This window comes from Oncorhynchus mykiss, chromosome 16 (genome assembly GCF_013265735.2).
Source record: "Oncorhynchus mykiss isolate Arlee chromosome 16, USDA_OmykA_1.1, whole genome shotgun sequence".
In the NCBI taxonomy this organism is placed as follows: Eukaryota; Metazoa; Chordata; class Actinopteri; order Salmoniformes; family Salmonidae; genus Oncorhynchus; species Oncorhynchus mykiss.
The window spans coordinates 36,189,236-36,208,627 of NC_048580.1; the positions used below are offsets into that span (position 1 = coordinate 36,189,236).

General features: G+C 42.3%; 1 protein-coding gene across 2 annotated transcripts in view; it reads left to right on the forward strand.

Annotated features, from left to right (window-relative positions):
- The first annotated feature begins 16,128 nt into the window (after nt 1–16,128).
- The window catches only part of LOC110491876 (chemokine-like protein TAFA-5), a 54,618-nt gene continuing 51,354 nt past the window's right edge, over nt 16,129–19,392 (forward strand). For both annotated transcript variants that reach the window (XM_021565697.2, XM_036946770.1), the window contains exon 1: nt 16,129–16,769. In XM_021565697.2, the coding sequence (XP_021421372.1) occupies nt 16,685–16,769 (85 nt within the window). In that variant the 5' untranslated portion in view covers nt 16,129–16,684. The remainder of the gene's footprint in view (nt 16,770–19,392) is intronic.

Genomic DNA, 19,392 nt, shown 5'->3' on the forward strand with positions numbered 1-19,392 from the left:
ATAATTCCAACGGTTTTAGAAGCTTTAGAGTGTTTTCTATCCAATAATAATTATTATATGCATATATTAGCAATTTTTGACAGATTTTTTTTCAGTTTACTATGGGTACCCAATTCCTCCAAAGGGGGCAGAAGTCAGCCCTATCTCTAGCAGGTTTTAACAGTTGAGGGTTGTACTCTTAATTTAGCCTTGTAACCAGCCTGAGAGTTTTAAGCAAATTAATCAGGCTGGCATGCAAGTTAGTATTTGTGTACTACGAACCAAACATTCAATGGTACTCTTATCTAAACTATATTAAATACAGGTAATCACATTTAAGTAAATATCCCTTTAACAATAGAGACCTGTCCCAAGAAGGCAGCCATGCTTACACATACCCATTTTTGATTACAAAAACTTGCTCAGAATTTAAATGCTCCCCTTCCTTTATAAGTGGATTTAATTAATTTGTGGTTTTAAATAAATCAAGTCACTCCTTCTCTCCTTGGTAATCAGTTCTGGGCCATTAATAAGCGGAGGACTATCGACTGCCAAAGAAGCTGATCATTGAATGTGTAGAGACCATTAAACACAAACACTTCGAGGCTACTCAACAACAGTGAATTCATGTTCGGTATTGGCAAAATCAAGGGAAAACGTGGTGGTCTATTCCCAGCTAGCACATTTGGTTCCTTGGAAGTTGTTGGAATGAACATTTTTGGTTTTCCAATGGTTCTAGGAAAGAAGCCATAAGTTTCCTGACCGTTTTTGAAAATGTTCTGAGAACAGAAGTGAAAATCCTACCTGTTCTGGGAACGTTCATTTTTAGGTTGCAGGGATTGAGAACGTTTTACTATGGTTTCCTGAAAGTTTTCCTTGGAGGTTTAATTCACTTTCTGAGAATAGTTTTAATAACACTGCTAGCTTAGTTTGGGTTAACTGTTTTGAACTCCAAGCACAGCTAAATTGTAATTATTTCGCCACTATGGCTATTTATTGCCTTACCTCCCTAATCTTACCCCATGTGCACACACTGTATATTGACTTCTCTCTCTATTGTGTTATTGACTATATGTTTGTTTATTCCATGTGTAACTCTGTTGTTTGTGTCATACTGCTTTGCTTTATCTTGGCCAGGTCGCAATTGTAAATGAAAACTTGTTCTCAACTAGCCTACCTGGTTAAATAAAGGTGAAATATATATATATATATATATATATATATATATGTTTTTTTAACAGATAGCACACTTGGGAATTTCATTTCCTTAGGCATTAACCATGCAAACACATTTTTGTTTTTGTGGCACAGCGTCAGTGAGATCCAAAACTATGATCTTCTGTTCTCTATCCATGGAATTAGTCCACTGTGTCACCAGGGTAGAGCTAGCATGCCATGTGTTTTTAACTCATACAAATCTGTTCATTTTAGTCTAGTCAAACAGACCACATTTGAAAGGAAACAAGCACTCATGAAGATCAGGTGTGGCCATTTAGTGGGCACCGCCAACTCCTGAATACACCAAACAAGATAGAGAATAGAGTTTTGTTGACGCTGAGAACACCTACCTGTGTCCTGCATAACTTCATGAGGATGGACACGAGGACCAGGACAGGATCTGCGGCTCGCCGCCGTGCGCCAGAGGAGAAGTATGCTGCTCTGCAGGATGTTTCAAGGATGGGGTCCAACAACACAGCAAGAGAGGCAATCCTTGTGCAGGAGATCTTCACCTCCTACTTCTTCGGAGGGTGCTGTTCCCTGGCAACACCATAGACTACACTATGCACAACCAACGGCTCTTTTGAGAGCCATCCACATTGCAATAAGAGTATTCTTCCATTTACTTAGCTATGTCAACTAGAGTTATTAAATTCCTAGATTCTCTCCCTTTGATTTCTACTTCTCAGGTGAGGGTGCTGTTTAGGTAAGGGTGTGATGTCTGTAAAAAAAAATATGATATTTTAAGTCACCCATATTGAATACATTTTGAACAATTAGACACCCTATAACCCAGACCTACACACTCATGTATCAAACTGATTGATGGATTCTGTTGTGCAGTATGCAGGCTCAGGTATATACAGTGGGGAAAACAAGCATTTGATACACTGCCGATTTTGCAGGTTTCCTCCTTACAAAGCATGTAGAGGTCTGTAATTTTTATCATAGGTATACTTCAACTGTGAGAGGCGGCATCTAAAACAAAAATACAGAAAGTCACATTGTATGATTTTTAAGTAATTCATTTGCATTTTATTGCATGACATAAGTATTTGATCACCTACCAACCAGTATGAATTCCGGCTCTCACAAACCTGTTAGTTTTTCTTTAAGAAGCCCTCCTGTTCTCCACTCATTACCTGTATTAACTGCACCTGTTTGAACTCGTTACCTGTATAAAAGACACCTGTCCAAACATTCAATCAAACATACTCCAACCTCTCCACAATGGCCAAGACCAGAGAGCTTTGTAATGACATCAGGGATAACATTGTAGACCTGCACAAAGCTGGGATGGGCTACAGGACAACAGGCAAGCAGCTTGGTGAGAAGGCAACAACTGTTGGCGCAATTATTAGAAAATGGAAGAAGTTCAAGATGACGGGTCAATCACCCTCGGTCTGGGGCTCCATGCAAGATCTCACCTCGTGGGGCATCAATGATCATGAGGAAGGTGAGGGATCAGCCCAGAACTACACGGCAGGACCTGCTCAATGACCTGAAGAGAGCTGGGACCACAGTCTCAAAGAAAACCATTAGAAACACACTACGCCGTCATGGATTAAAATCCTGCAGCGCACGCAAGGTCCCCCTGCTCAAGCCAGCGCATGTCCAGGTCCGTCTGAAGTTTGCCAATGACCATCTGGATGATCCAGAGGAGGAATGGGAGAAGGTCATGTGGCCTGATGAGACAAAAATAGAGCTTTTTGGTCTAAACTCCACTCGCTGTGTTTGGAGAAAGAAGAAGGATGAGTACAACCCCAAGAACACCATCCCAACCATGAAGCATGGAGGTGGAAACATCATTCTTTGGGATGCTTTTCTGCAAATGGGACACCGTATTGAGGGGAGGATGGATGGGGCCATGTATCGCGAGATCTTGGCCAACAACCTCCTTCCCTCAGTAAGAGCAATTGAAGATGGGTCGTGGCTGGGTCTTCCAGCATGACAACGACCCGAAACACACAGCCAGGGCAACTAAGGATTCGCTCCGTAAGAAGCATCTCAACGTCCTGGAGTGGCCTAGCCAGTCTCCAGACCTGAACCCAATAGAAAATCTTTGGAGGGAGCTAAAGGCCGTATTGCCCAGCGACAGCCCCGAAACCTGAAGGATATGGAGAAGATCTGTATAGAGGAGTGGGCCAAAATCCCTGCTGCAGTGTGCAAACCTGTTCAAGAACTACAGGAAACGTATGATCTCTGTAATTGAAACGTATGATCTCTGTACCAAATATTAAGTTCTGATTTTCTGATGTATCAAGTACTTATGCCATGCAATAAAATGCAAAGGAATTACTTAAAAATCAATGAATGATGAATCCCAAATGACAGGCTGGCTGATGACCCGATAAGTGTGCAGAACGCCTTCCAGAATTGGGACGAGAACTGAGGACCTCGGTCCGAGACAATGTCAACCGGGAGTCCATGGATTTGGAAGACGTCTTGTACCATGAGCTGGGCCGTCTCCTTGGCTGAAGGCCGTCTCCTTTGCTGAAGGCCGTCTCCTTTGCTGAAGGCCATCTACTTGGCTGAAGGCCGTCTCCTTGGCTGTAGGTAACTTCGGAAGAAGGATGAAATGGGCTGCCTTGGAGAATCTGTCAACCACCGTCAGGATGGTGGTGTTGCCATCTGACGGAGGAAGCCCAGTGACAAAATCCAGGGAAATATGGGACCAGGGGCGATGAGGGACAGGGAGTGGCTGTAGGAGGCCAGATGGAGCTTGCCGCGGAGTCTTGCTTTGCGCGCACGCATGCGGCGATGGTGGGCCACCAGAAGAGTTGATGAAGGAAAGCCAGAGTTCGGCGAATACCAGGATCACAGGTAAGCCTGGAAGAGTGAGCCCATTCAAGTACCTGAGGCCGGATCAAACCCCCCAACACAATCCGCTAAACAGGAGGCAGGGAGGGTGGTCTCAGATTCAGAGGGAGTCGCAGTGGCTGTGGAACTGTACAGATGGGATAGAGCGTCCGGCTTCACATTTTTTGACCCTGGGCGGTTTGAGATGGTGAAATTGAACCTAGTAAATAACAGAGCCCAACGAGCTTGCCTTGGGTTGAGGCGCTTGGCAGTGTGGAAGTATTCTACATTCTTATGATCTGTCCATACCAGAAATGGACGTTCTGCCCCTTCCAGCCAATGTCTCCACTCCTCCAGGGCCATCTTAACTGCTAGGAGTTCCCGGTTCCCAACATCATAATTCCTCTCCGCAGAGTTGAGACGATGGGACATGAAGGCACAGGGATTAAGCTTTTGGTCCTGGATGGATCGCTGGGAAAGAACGGCCCCTACTCCCACATCAGAAGCATCAACCTCCACAACAAACTGACGAGTTGGGTCCGGAAGGATGAGGATGGGAAAATCGCTACTTTAGGTCCCCAAAAGTCTTGTCAAATGTTGGAGACCATGCGAACGGTACCTTGGGAGAGGTGAGTGCAGAGAGGGGAGCCACCAGGTTGCTGTAGCCCCGAATGAAACAGCGGTAGAAATGTGCAAAACCCAGGAACAGTTGGAGCTGCACCCTGGACGTGGGCTGGGGCCAATCCACCACCACTTTCACCTTCTCCGGATCCATCTGTACATTCCCCTCAGCAATAATGTATCCCAGAAAGGAGATAGTGGAGTGGAACTCGCACTTCTCAGCCTTTACAAACAACTGATTCTCCAAGAGGTGCTGAAGGACCTGTCAAACATGGAGAATGTGTTCCTGGGCAGAATGAGAGAACCAGGATGTCGTTGAGGTAGACAAAAACAAAGCGATTTAATATGTCCCGGGGGCACATTGTTGACCAGAGCCTGGAAGACAGCAGGCGCGTTGGTGAGTCCAAACGGCATAACCAGGTACTCATAGTGTCCACTGGCAGTGTTGAAAGCTGTCATCCACTCATCTCCTTCGCGTATCTGCACAAGGTGGTAGGCATTCCGAAGGTCCAGTTTAGAAAAGATAGTAGCCCCTGGAGAGGTTCGAAAGCTGAGGAGGGAAGTGGTAGAGGGTACCGATTTTTAATCATAATATCATTGTGGCCCCGGTAATCAATACATGGACGCAGGTTCTTGTTCTTCTTTCCCACAAAGAAGAATCCTGTGCCGGCAGGAGAGGCAGAAAGGCAAATGCTCCCAACAGCCAGTGAGTCCTCTATGTACTCCTCCATGGCCTTGGTCTCAGGACCGGACAGAGAATATAGCCGGCCTCAAGGCGGTGTGGTGCCCGAAGGAGGAAAATGGCACAATCGTAAGGACAATGTGGAGGAAGGGAGGTAGCACGAGCCTTGCTGAAATGCTCCAGGAGGTCCTGATACTCTGCGGGCACGGCAGAGAGATCCAAGGCCATACTTAATACTGGAGACAGATGTTTCGGAGATGGCTGTGCTGCCTTTAGGCAGTGTGAATGGCAAAATGAGCTCCAACCCAGAATGGAACCCGTAGTCCTGTCAATATCTGGGTTGTGTTTTTGGAGCCAAAAAACCCCCAAATCCACAGGTATGTGAGGGGACTCAATGAGGAGAAGCTAAATTAACTCACTGTGGTTTCCAGATACCTGCAAACCAATGGGAACTGTGCTGTGAGTGACTATACCAATGGAGGGGACGTCCAGGGCCCTGGCATCCATGAGAACAGACAGGAGTTGAGTAGGGATACTTAGTTCTGATACCAGGGTAGCGTCCATGAAACTCTCATCTGCCCCAGAGTCAACAAGTACCCGGAGAGACTTAGACTGGTCTCCCCACAGCAAGCACACATAAAAAGGAGTTTGGGTAATGGGACTTAGAGGGTTCCCAGTCAGACTCACCAGAGTGCTTGACCTACTAAGGCTTCAGGTCTCTTAACTGGGCAGGTAATGTCATGTAATGTAATGTAATGCCCTACATCTCCACATTACAGACAACAATTGGAGCTTAGCCTGCAGGAACTGATAACGTAGCCCTTCTCCGGTACATGGGTTCTGGCTCACCCGTCATCGATGATTCTCAAGGAAGCTCGGGTGGCTTCGGATCCTCTCTGAAAAATAACCTTCGGGGACTTCCGGATTCCTTCGAAGATGAGCGAGCCACTGCGGTTGAACGAGTGTGACCTAGGCCAGACCTCCTCTCACTCCTGTGTTCCCTTAGACATCCATCAATTCTAATGCTGAGGGCGATGAGGGAATCGAGGTCCATCAGTAATTCCCAAGCAACTAGCTCATCATTTATCACCTCAGATAGTCCATGAAGGAAGGTATCGAAAAGGAACTCCGGATTCCAGGCACTCTCTGCGGCCAACATGCGAAAGTCAACAGCATAGTTTGCCACACTACGGGAGTCTTGACGTAATTCAATACGTTTTTGTACTGCCTCTCTCCCGGATACCAGAGAATCGAACACCTTCCTCACCTCCAATACTACAGATCGCGACAAATGGCGGATTGTTGCTCCCAAACTGCCGTAGCCCAGGAGAGCGCCCTTCCCGACATTAGCGTAATAATATACGCCATCTTTAATTAGTCCGAAGGAAACGAAGATGGCTGTAGCTCAAAAATGAGGGAGCATTGAGAATGAAAACCCCGGCAGGTACCAGGATGCCCAGAGTATCACTCCGAAGGAGGTAAGCGGGGTTCTCTGGGAGCCGGGGTAGGCTGTACAAACTCACCACTGATAGTAGACAGGTTACTGGGTGGTTGGGAGGTCTCAGAGGTGGCAGGCTGCCTATGAGCTAACTCACTGATTTGCTCCATAATCGCCTTGAACCCTTGGTTGTGGCGTTCTGTCAGAGAACGAAGCCCATCCAAAAGATCCAGCAGTAGCTCCTCATGCCTCCCAATGGAGACTCCCTGCAGGGAGACAGCGTGGCAGAGCTGGTCCAGGTCTACTGGGTCTGTCATGGCCAATTCGTACTATAAGGTTACGAGGCCAGAACCAGATGCAGACACGGGAGGCAGATGGTTTGCCACCTCTTGTTCCTCTATTTGTATAATGCACACCAGATGTGCATTGAAGTACAGATTGAACTCGTATTTGTAACATAATATTTCAATTATAATTCATGTATTATGTATTGATAACACTTGAATAATGAACTTCTTTCAATAAAGCATTTCACATTCTCTACTGGTTGAAATTAAGTCTCTCGTTTGATGAAATGCTACACCTATCCTGTGTTTATCAAATCAATGCAGATGAAGGATATTGGGATGAACCGGGTTTAGAGTATTTACATGATGCATAGGAAGTGTAGTGTACCAGTTTTTAAAATTCTATTTCTGTATATATGAATTACAGATCTTCCTTTAACTAGTTAAATCATGTTTCTAGTCTATTGCATAGTTACAACGTGTAACCATTGATGTCTCAGGAGCAGGAGTGGTAAACACTGTTGAAGTGTACAACTGTAATACATGCATGCAGACACAGCATCATTCAAAGACTGGAATTTGATTCTCCTGGTATTGGATATGAGTGAAAAATAATCTAATTCATACATGAACTGCACTTTTATTTATCAAGGTAGAGTACATGATCAGTGAATATATTAAATGTACAGGCTACAATGTTATATTATATTCTACTCAATCCATAGGCTTCATTAATGTCACTCAGACTCTTTTGAAGTTGATACAACTGGCTATGATAGCTGAGGTTCATAGCTAGGTGCTGAACTAATACAGTTGAAGTCGGAAGGTTACATACACCTTAGCCAAATATACTTAACTTGTTATGGCTGCCATCCCAATACCAGGATCGATATGACAACTACCAGTGAAAATAGAGGGCGCCAAATTCAAACCACAGACATCTCATAATTACAATTCCTAAAACATACATGTGTTTTATATAATTTTAAAGGTAATCTTGTTGTTAATCCCACCAAAGTGTCCGATTTCAAATAGGCTTTTCAGCGAAAGCACTACAAACGATTATGTTAGATCTCCACCAAACCACAATAAGCACAGCCATTTTCCAGTGAAATATAGCATTCACAAAAACCAGAAATAAAGATAAAATGAATCACTAACCTTGAATTATCTTCATCAGATGACACTCATAGGACTTCATTTACAAAATACATGCATGTTTCCATTGGCTTATTAGATTCACTAGTTGCAAAAACATCAAGTGATTTTGCATAGCCACATCGTTTCAACAGAAATACTCATCATAAATGGAGATGATAATACAAGTTATACACATGGAATTATAGATATACCTCTCCTTAATGCAACCGCTGTGTCAGATTTCAAAAAAAGTTAACGGAAAAAGCAACACATTGTAACAGCATTCCTCCTCCTCGTCTGAAGAGGAGAAGCGAGAAGGATGGGAGGACCAATGCGCAGCGTGGTAAGTGTCCATAATGTTTATTTAAAGACATAAACTGAACACTACAAAACAATAAACGTGAAACGAACAAAACCGAAACAGCACAGTAGCCTCTATGTTAGAGTCAACAGAAACCAGAAAATACACGATAAATGTTTCCTTACCTTACCTCATCAGAATGCAGTCCTAGAAATCCCAGGTCCACAATAAATGCTTGATGTGTTCGAAAATGTCCATTATTTATGTCCAATTAGCTACTTTGGTTAACACGTTTGGTAAACAATTCCAAAGTCACAAAGCGCGTCCACTATAACGTGACGAAATGTCCAAAAGTTCCGTAACAGTCAGTAGAAACATGTCAAACGATGTACTGAATCAATCTTTAGAATGTTGTTTACATATATCTTGAATTACGTTCCAACCGGAGAATTAGAATTACTTCAGATGACCGGTGGAACGCAGGTCCTTCCCCTGCGAACGCGCCTGGTGAAAGCATGGTCCACTCATGGCAGTGGTGACTATTTCCTGTGTCATTCAACCCCCCTTCACATTAGAGTCATCAGACAAAGTTCTATTGACATCTAGTGGAAGGCGTGGTAAGTGAAAACTCATCCATATCTCGCTGTACTTTCAATGAGAGCTTGTTTGAAAATCTGCCACCTCCAGAAAAAAAAACAGGAAGTGGAATTTCTCAGGTGTTTGCCTGCTATATGAGTTCTGTTATACTCACAGACATAATTCAAACAGTTTTAGAAACTTCAGAGTGTTTTCCATCCGATACTAATAATAATATGCATATATTAGCAACTGAGACTTAGGAGCTGGCCGTTTACAATGGGCACCTTTTCATCCAAACTACTCAATACTGGGGCGGCAGGGTAGCCAAGTGGTTAGAGTGTTGGAATAATAACCGAAAGGTTGCAAGTTCAAATCCCCGAGCTGACAAGGTACAAATCTGTCGTTCTGCCCCTGAACAGACAGTTAACCCACTGCTAGGCTGTCATTGAAAATAAGAAATTGTTATTAACTGACTTGCCTAGTAAAATAAATAAAAAATACTGCCCCTGCAGCCATAAAAAGTTAAATTCAGTTTTTCAAAATTCCTGACATTTAATCATAGTAAAAATTCCCTGTTTTAGCTCATTTAGGATCACCACTTTATACTAAGAATGTGAAATGTCAGAATAATGGTAGAGAGAATTATTTATTTCAGCTTTTATTTCTTTCATCACATTCCCAGTGGGTAAGAAGTTTACATACACTCAGTTAGTATTTGGTATCATTGCCTTTAAATTGTTTAACTTGGGTAAAACGTTTCGGGTAGCCTTCCACAAGCTTCCCACAATAAATTGGGTGAATTTTGGCCCATTCCTCCTGACAGAGCTGGTGTAACTGAGTTAGGTTTGTAGGCCTCTTTGCTCGCACACATTTTTTCAGTTCTGTCCACAAATTTTCTATAGGATTGAGGTCAGGGCTTTGGGATGACCACTCCAAAACCTTGACTTTGTTGTCCTTAAGCCGTTTTGCCACAACTTTGGAAGTATGCTTGGGGTCATTGTCCATTTGGCAGATTTCTTTTGATTTTTCCATGATGTCAAGCATAGAGGCACTGCGTTTGAATGTAAGCCTTAAAATGCATCCACAGGTACACCTCCAATTGACTCAAATTATGTCAATTAGCCTATCAGAAGCTTCTAAAGCCATGATATCATTTTCTGGAATTTCCTAAGCTGTTTTAAGGCACAGTCAACTTAGTGTATATAAACTTCTGACCCACTGGAATTGTATAACAGTGAATTATATCTGTAAACAATTGTTGGAAAAATTACTTGTGTCGTGCACAAAGTAGGTGTCCTAACCGACTTGCCAAAACTATAGTTTGTTAACAATACATTTGTTGGAGTGGTTGAAAAACAAGTTTTAATGACTCCAACTTAAGTGTATGTAAACTTATGACTTCAACTGTATACCAAATTGTTTTAGGGTTGGCTACATAGTTAGCTATACATCCATAGGCATAAAGGTATAAAGGTATTTTTATCCTCCACTGCACAATAAGCAAGAAAATAGTTAGTTAGCTACGTTACTTCAGCTGCATTGCATAGCAAATATCAGCAAGGCAAGCTTACAAAATGGTACATTCAATTTGCAGTAAGTGCTTTAGCTAGCTAGATTCTTTACATCCACTGTTGAAAGCCTGGTTTGCTGGTTGTTTCAAGAGTCCCTAAAACATTAAACAACCAGAATTACAATTTCATAAGCATGTCACAACACCCATTAAGCTAGCCAGCTACCTGGCTAATGTTAGCTAGTCAGCTAGGTGGCTAAATGTATTCACTTCATGATAAGAACAATATGCATAATCATTTGTCTCTACATTAACTAACATATTCCTCTCAACTGTAAATTTTTTGCAAAAATTATTATTATTATGACGTTATAATTACTTACATTTGCATCCATCTTAGTATTCTTGTCAGCTACTGTATCTTTGCTGAAGAAAATCTCCAGCCTTGGGTCGCATTGCGTCAAATTCATCATGGAAACCACAAGTTGGGTAATGTTGAACTTTTTCACAACCTCCGACGTTACATTCGCGCAGCCCAATGGTCCCCCGCCCTCTTCCTTCTCACCGCTTTCTTTCCATTGAAAATGAATGGGAAGCGGTATTTCACCTCGCGGCATCGTATGCCAGTGTACACGGGGCACTATATCCGGGGACCTGTACTGGGAGTGGCATCGCGTGGACATCGGCATAGTTGTTGAGATAGAAAGCTATCCATCGATGCAGTAGAAAGCTAAGCTAGCTAGCTAGCTGCGGTGTAGCAGTAGTGACAGTGTGACTATATATGATGCGTTTTGAAGTGCGAGAGAGTGTAGCCTGAGGTATACTCCCCCCCAGGTGATACACTACAGTAGCTTTGTTTGGGCAAACAGGAAAATCATTCAATTGAATAGCCTATTGGAGCATGATTCAAAATATATAGCTAGCTTGGTAGCTTGTAATTATTCTATCATTTTGGAATATGAAGGGTTTTAGTTCAGATAAGATAGTGCCCCGAAAGCCTGATGTGTTACAAGCTAGCCTCCAACGAACCGATGTGAAAATGCTCCATTGCTATGTTTCATCCTACATTTATAAGATTAAAAACTATATTTATACTCTGAATTTGGCAATAACACATACAGATTATGAAAGCAAAGACAGTGTTTTGTTAAAACCACATGAGCTAGCTAGCGAGATCCCCAATTCAGGATTTTTAACTGAGCTGTTCTTTATAATTGACACATTCCTGAATTAACAATTAACTTGTTAGTTTAAATTTGGTTGATTGTCTAAACAACTGACACGATTGCCAGTTAGTTGCTCGTGTCCAACATTAGCTGGTGGGCTGATGTTGAAAGCACAGACTCTGCGTTGCGTGTCCCAATAATCAAATTTAACATTAAGGGGTACCGTCGCCTGTGCTCCCTCTCCGGCACTCTAGGTCACCATGCTCCCGCGTCTCAGTCGGACTGACAGGTTTCCCGCGCCTGAGCAAAGGTGACCGGTCTGATCCTGATTCCCGGGATCGTCTTTTTGTTCAGCATCCTGCGACTGTAGCATTGTGTTGGATAGGGGGTACTGTCACGTGTACTCCCTCTCCGACCTCTAGGTCACCAGACAGCTCGTTATGGCGACCCCTGTCACCATCGCTACACGCACTTGCGGTCATCAGACTCACCTGGACTCCATCACTTCCCTGATCACTTTCCCTATATATTTCACTCCCTTTGGTTCCTTCCCCAGGCGTCATTGTTTATGTTCCTTTGTCAGTTCTGTGTGGTGTTCGTGTTTCTTATTTTTGCATAAAGTTGTGTTTATTTATTAAAACACTCACTCCCTGAACTTGTTTCCCGACTAAGCGCACATCGTTACAATAAGTCAGAGCAAAATGTGTAGAATTGCAGGAAATTAGCTTAAAATACCTTAAAAGAAAATTACTCAAGTAAAATACTACTTGATTAAATGTAAAATATTAATTGTTTTTAAATATACTTAAGTGTCAAAAGTAAATGTAATTGCTAAAAAAAAAAAAAAATTTAATTTAAAATTCCTTAAATTAAGCAAACCAGACGGCACAATTCTTATATATTTTTTATGGATAGCCAGGGGCAGACAACACTGAGACATCATTTACAAACAAAACAGTTGTGTTTAGTGAGTCCTCCAGATTAGGGGCAGTGTTACGCCCTTGCCACAGAGAGGCTTTTTATTCTATATTTTGGTTAGACTAGTGTGGGCATTCTATATTCTTTTCTCTATGTTTTTGTATTTCTTTGTTTTTGGCCGGGTATGGTTCTCAATCAGGGACAGCTGTCTGTCGTTGTCTCTGATTGAGAACCATACTTAGGTAGCTGTTGCCCACATGGGTTTTGTGGGTAGTTGTTTTCTGTTTTGTATCTGTACCAGACAGAACTGTTTCGGTTATTTTTTTTGTCATTTTCGTATTTAGTGTTCAGTTGCTAATAAATTAATTATGAACATGTACCACGCTGCACCTTGGTCCTCACCTTCTTCTCTTGAATGCCGTGACAGGCAGTAGTGATGACCAGGGATGTTAACTTGATAAGTGTGTGAATTTGACGATTTCCCTGTCCTGCTAAGTACTCAAAATGAGTACTTTTGCGTCTCAGGGAAAATGTATGGAGTAAAAAGTACATTATTGTCTTTCGAGTGGAGTAAAATTCAAAGTTGTCACCTGTTCCTTTAACCCTAAATCCTAACCCATAGCCTACCTAACATTAGCCTATCGTATCATATGAATTGTAATTCTTAACATTTAATACAAAGTTGATGGACATCCACAAATTAATACATACCATACAAAGAGTAACATATCATAAACAATGGAGATTTGGTTTTATGGTACAGAATAATACGAAATGCTCTGAGACCAGGTTACAGCGACTCATAGGCTAGGCCTAGAGCTGACAAGCCATTGGGCAAAAACTGGTTGAATCAATGTTGTTTCCACGTTATTTAAACAAAAATGTAAATGTGACAGTGGCAGTCAGTGTTGTTTAAGATGAGGGAGGATGATATTTTCATGCCTTATTTTAACAGCATATTGGATGACTGTCATTCATATTCCATTCACCCAGCTAAATGTAACAGCGATAGGTTTATGCTACTACACACTCAAACTTTCCCTATACCCATCATGAGGTTGCCAGAACCTAGCCTATGAATGAAAGTTTACAAAGTAGGTGCACACAGGTCGAGAGACAAATTTGATATGATAAACAGTGACACATGGACAGACATTGACATTCAATACCGCCTTGCACAATCTTGCTAGCATCTTAAGCCTTAGCCCCACCCATCTCTTTAATGGTTGGTCCAACCGTTCTGTACTAACTTGCCAGCTACTTCCAGATATCTAAGAGAGAGAACAGCTCACTGAACATTACTCTCCCTATTGCTCTATCTGTGGTTTCTCGTTCAGAGCGCACACTGGAGGCTCTGGCCAAAAAGTAGGATTGTTCCGAAAGCTCTGACCTCACAGCTACAGTCAAGCACCCAAGCTAACTGGCTAACATTGGTTAGCTACTTCCAGACACATAACGAGAGAACACCCCACTCTGACCATTTTACTCACCCTAGCAGAGCTGGTTAGGCTTTTTTCATGTTATCCAGAGCGTTGACTGTAACTGTGCTGCTGGCAACAACTGAATGAGGCTTTGTTGCCAACGTTTACTGACACAGAACATATTCAACGGGTGTTGAGCTTTCAAAAATGCATCAGTTATTATGCACTCTGGCACACTAAGATGAAAGTCCTTTGCTAATAAATGTAGCTAGATAGCTAACGTAAACTCACCCCCATTCCGAACAAATGTGCGTAACCGCGACATTCAAATGAGGCTGCAATGAAAACGAATGGGACTGTAGTGACTGTGTTGGCATCCCAATACGGGGTATGAACTACGTTTCTATTTAAGCGTTGATTGACATGGTAATGGACTAACAGTATTGGAGAAAATATGAAAAAAACAGACCCCTCTGACGCTGTACGTTACATCGTGACGTGTCACTACGCAAAGTACAGCGCGCATTTGCAACTCATTTTGTGCTGTACAGCCTCTTTCCACCAGGGGTAGCCCTTCTCTCGCAGATCATGACTAGGGTGCCAATTGCATTTTTTTGCACGTCATTACTGCGAGCCGTCATGACACTCAAAAGCCGGAACAGCTGCAGTTCACTTGTGAGGCTAACGTTAGCGCAGCCCTAAAACCTTCAAACAGGTATGTGATGAGACATTACATAAACTCTATGTTCTATTTACATTTTAAAATTGATTAGTTGGACAAATCGGGTGAAAAAACCTGTTTCTTCACACAACATATTTCCCCCTTTCAAGATCACTTCGTAGCCTTCGCTCCCCACCCAACATTTTAAAAAAGACCCGACGAAGCTCATTGCCTTCTTGAATTATGCAGAGATGGGCATCATGAAGGTCTCGTCATTAATCTTGTTGGAAAGGGGAGAAATTGTGCTTTACATAGGTATTGATATTACAGTTGATCTGGAAGTATTACATTTTTTGGGCGAAAAAATAAGGTCAATTGTACGGACCAAGGCAATGTACAAAAGTGAGTGAGTTTACGTTAGCTAGGTAAACAATGAATCCCAACGCATGATGTAACATTAGTTAGCGAGCCAGCCAGCTATCGTCAGCTAGCTAGCTAACAGCACACTAACTTGAAATGTAAATACCTAGAATACTAGAACCAGGTTCTATGGCTATAACTGGTCAAGCAAATGTGTCTGAGATACGAAGAATAAGATCATACGCAAAACATTAGCTAGCTAACAGTCCACTTGAAATTAAACCACTTTCTTTATCAGCCAGCTAACATAGCATCCCTCTGTTTGAGCAGGGTGTTTCAGTAGGCTAAACTAGCTAGCTGCATTTGCTAGCTAAATTAAACTGAAAGTGGAAAATACAATGACGGAATCTGTCTCTCTCTATTTCTCTCTTTCTTCTCCTTCATTTAGGAAGAAATTAATTTGTTCAAAACTGTTCAACTATTTTATTTCTCTCCCTTTGAGTCAACTACTCACCATGCTTTATGCACTGCATTGCTAGCTAGCTGTACATTATGCTTTCAGTACTAGATTTATTCATTCATTCTCCGATCCTTTGATTGGGTGGACAGTTCATGCTGCAAGAACTCTGATAGGTTGGAGGACGCCCTCCTGAAGTTGTCAAAATTACTGTGTAAGTCTATGGAAGGGCGTCAGAACGATGAGCCTCCTAGATTTTGTATTGAAGTCAATGTACTCAAAGGACAGAGGCTAGCTGTCCTCCGGCTCTGCTACCCTACAAAGTGCTGTTGAGGCTACTGTAAACCTTCTTTGCAAAATAGTGTGTTTTATCAATTATTTGGTGATGTGATTATATTTAGTAATGTTTTATCTAAAAAGGATCACTTTTTAAATGTTGCATTTTTATTCCCTGAGGAATAAAGCGGCCTTAATATGTTGACTTGTGGTGTCCAAGCGACTGCAATTACAAGTTACCTTGCAGAAATGTATATCCTGTTTTGATTTTCACGAGCCTCACTTTTATTTTTATTGTTATTGGGCTGAAGGAACAGTCAGTGGGTACAGGTTCCGTCGTCTTCGGCTATTCACGTTCAAGCGCAAAGTTGCTTACAATTCTTGCGGAGATCTTGGTGTTCGCCTCCGCGTCTTGCAGAAGGCAGATCTTCCCATCGGCAGTCAGTGGATGGATAAACCTTACGGTCTACATGGGATAAACCTGTAACCTCCACCGGGATGAATGGTAGGCTATTTCATATCGCTGATGTTTCATTACAATATTGTCCTGTATTTGAATGTGTTTAGAAACTTGCCAAATTGACATCTAATTTTGATTCAATTTTGGGCTATGACGCTTCTACCGGTGTTCCACTCCCGACAAATCATCGACAGACAGTCACAGGACAAGATAAAAGGGGCATTTTGTAATAAAGGATCCTGTCAATCATAATCTTTTGGATTTTCCTCCATTAATTTACCGCGCAAGATGGATGCCAGCGACGGGCTATCAGAACACCACATGAATAAGTATTCACCCATTTGAACGCCACCTTAAAAGTGGGAATAAAGAGGGGGACACGTCGAGACGGGGCTGCGGTCGGGAAAGGGAATGAAGAAGCTCTCGGCAGGTGGAGGAGCGTCACTCTGCTGTCTGCTGCTCCTGTGGGTCATCCACTCCCATCGCCTGAGAGAGGGTAAGTGCATAGCCTACATGCATGCCACGGTTACTCTACTTACTTACATGCCACGGTTACTCTACTTACTCTACTTTATTCATGCAAGGAGATGGATCATTGTCTTGATACTGCTATACTGATATCTCAGTGTATAATTATAATTACAGAATAATGTTGTTTTGCTATGTTTTATTGGTTTTTACATAAAAATTACCCTCTCTTAGGGTTGGTATTGTAGACCAATTGTATGGGTTTGTTAGGGATTATTTAAGCAGTAAAACCCGAGAAGGTGGTATATGGCCAATATACCACAGCTAAGGGCTGTTCTTTCACAAGACCCAACGCTAGTGTCTGGATTCAGCTAGTGTCTGGATTCAGCCCTTAGCCGTGGTATATTGGCCATCTTCACTCTTTGAAAAAAAGGTGGTATTTAGAACCTAAAACGGTTCTTCGGCTGTCCCCATAGGTAGAACCCTTTGAAGAACCCTTTTTGGTTCCAGGTAGAATCTTTTTGGGTTCCATCTAGGACCCTTTCCGCAGAGGGTTCTGCATGGAACCCAAAAGGTTTCTACGTGGAACCAAAAAGGGATTTCCCTTGAACCAAAAAGGGTTCTCCTATGGGGACAGCCGAAGAACCCTTTTTTCTAAGAGTATATCACAAACCTAGAGGTGCCGTATTGCTATTTTAAACAGGTTACCACCGCAATTACAACAGTAAATAAGTCATTTTGCATCATACCTGTGGTATATTGGCCATCTTCACTCTTTGAAAAAAAGGTGGTATTTAGAACCTAAAACGGTTCTTCGGCTGTCCCCATAGGTAGAACCCTTTGAAGAACCCTTTTTGGTTCCAGGTAGAATCTTTTTGGGTTCCATCTAGGACCCTTTCCACAGAGGGTTCTGCATGGAACCCAAAAGGTTTCTACGTGGAACCAAAAAGGGATTTCCCTTGAACCAAAAAGGGTTCTCCTATGGGGACAGCCGAAGAACCCTTTTGGAACCCTTTTTTCTAAGAGTATATCACAAACCTAGAGGTGCCGTATTGCTATTTTAAACAGGTTACCACCGCAATTACAACAGTAAATAAGTCATTTTGCATCATACCTGTGGTATATTGTCTGATATACCATGGCTTTTAGCGAAATCAGCATCCAGGACCCAAACTACCCAGTTTATAATTGTTGTTAGGCTACTCAAAAGATGAATATGGGAAGCACTACTACTGTCATGTATGCTTTGGACTATCCTTGGCTATGATGTAGCCTTTTCATTTTGCTATTAGGCCTACACTATTATTCTTCATCATGTGCCTTGTGATTTCATACTGGTTTGTACTCATTCCTTGCCTTTCCATGACAGTAGTAGTCTTCTGTGTTGAATTATGTATGCACTAGTGCAATTACACCTTCACTCGTCCACAGAATGGAAAGCAAAACCATGTTTCTCTCCGTTACCTCGGCAACGATTTGGAACTCCATAGTCATGTCTAACGGAGAAGGACACCAACGCTTAGGAACTTGGTTATTCACTTATTACTACTGTGTTCATTTTCTTCTCTCTTCTCACAAGGCAAATGCATACTATGTCCTCCTCAGCTCCTCGTCTCTCAAACCAACAATATTTTATCCCTATATTCATTTCTTTGACCCGAAACGATTGACAAAAGGATGCTGTGTATGAGTCTGTTACAATCCTATTGTTCATTCATTTCCTTGTTACGGGCTGTAGAAACGAACCGATCAATTGAGTTTATTCTTTCACAACCCACTCTAAAGACTTTATAGAGTATAGGCCTACATAAAGTCTGCATATAAACTATTATAATAGTATATGCCATTTAGCAGATGCTTTTATCCAAAGCAATTTACAGTCATGCGTGCATACATTTTATGTATGGGTGGCCCCAGCAGTGGTCGAACACACAACATTTGCCATTGCAAGCGTGCTCTACCAACTAAACCACACAAGACCACCACATAGATCCTTCACAAATAATCTATATACTTTATTCAAACTCTATAAAGCCCTGAACTATGGAATACTATGCCCTACGATGCTGATCAAACCTGCAACTTGACCTTTTCTCTATGTAGCCCACAGTAGTTCAGTTTTGGGATAAATTACTAGAATTCTATTCTCAACCAAACAAGAAGGATCCATAGTCACAAAGATGAGGACATCCTTGGGCAGCCATGTTGATCTTTTGGAAACATTCTTTAGAATAAAGGTAGACAAACATTTTATGCCCACTGACTTCTCTTTCCTTTGATCCCAAGTCAACCACTTGCCTCTATCTCCTATGCACTTGTGGAGATCTGAAAGGATTAGATATGATATGGTAGTAGCTCCTAGCCTGGCTCACGTGGTACACAGCGAGGGAGGGCCGTGACACACTGGACAGGAGTCCGTTTGTTGGTGCAATATTCCCACAAAAAACTGTCTTGAACTTTGATTGGTTCTCAAAAAAAAAGATCCTGGGGGGTTGAGACTAGAGGTCGACCGATTAATCCGAATGGCCGATTAATTAAGGCCGATTTCAAGTTATAACAATCGGTAATCAGCATTTTTGGACACCGATTATGGCCGATTACATTGCACTCCACGAGGAGACTGTGTGGTAGGCTGGCTACCTGTTATGCGA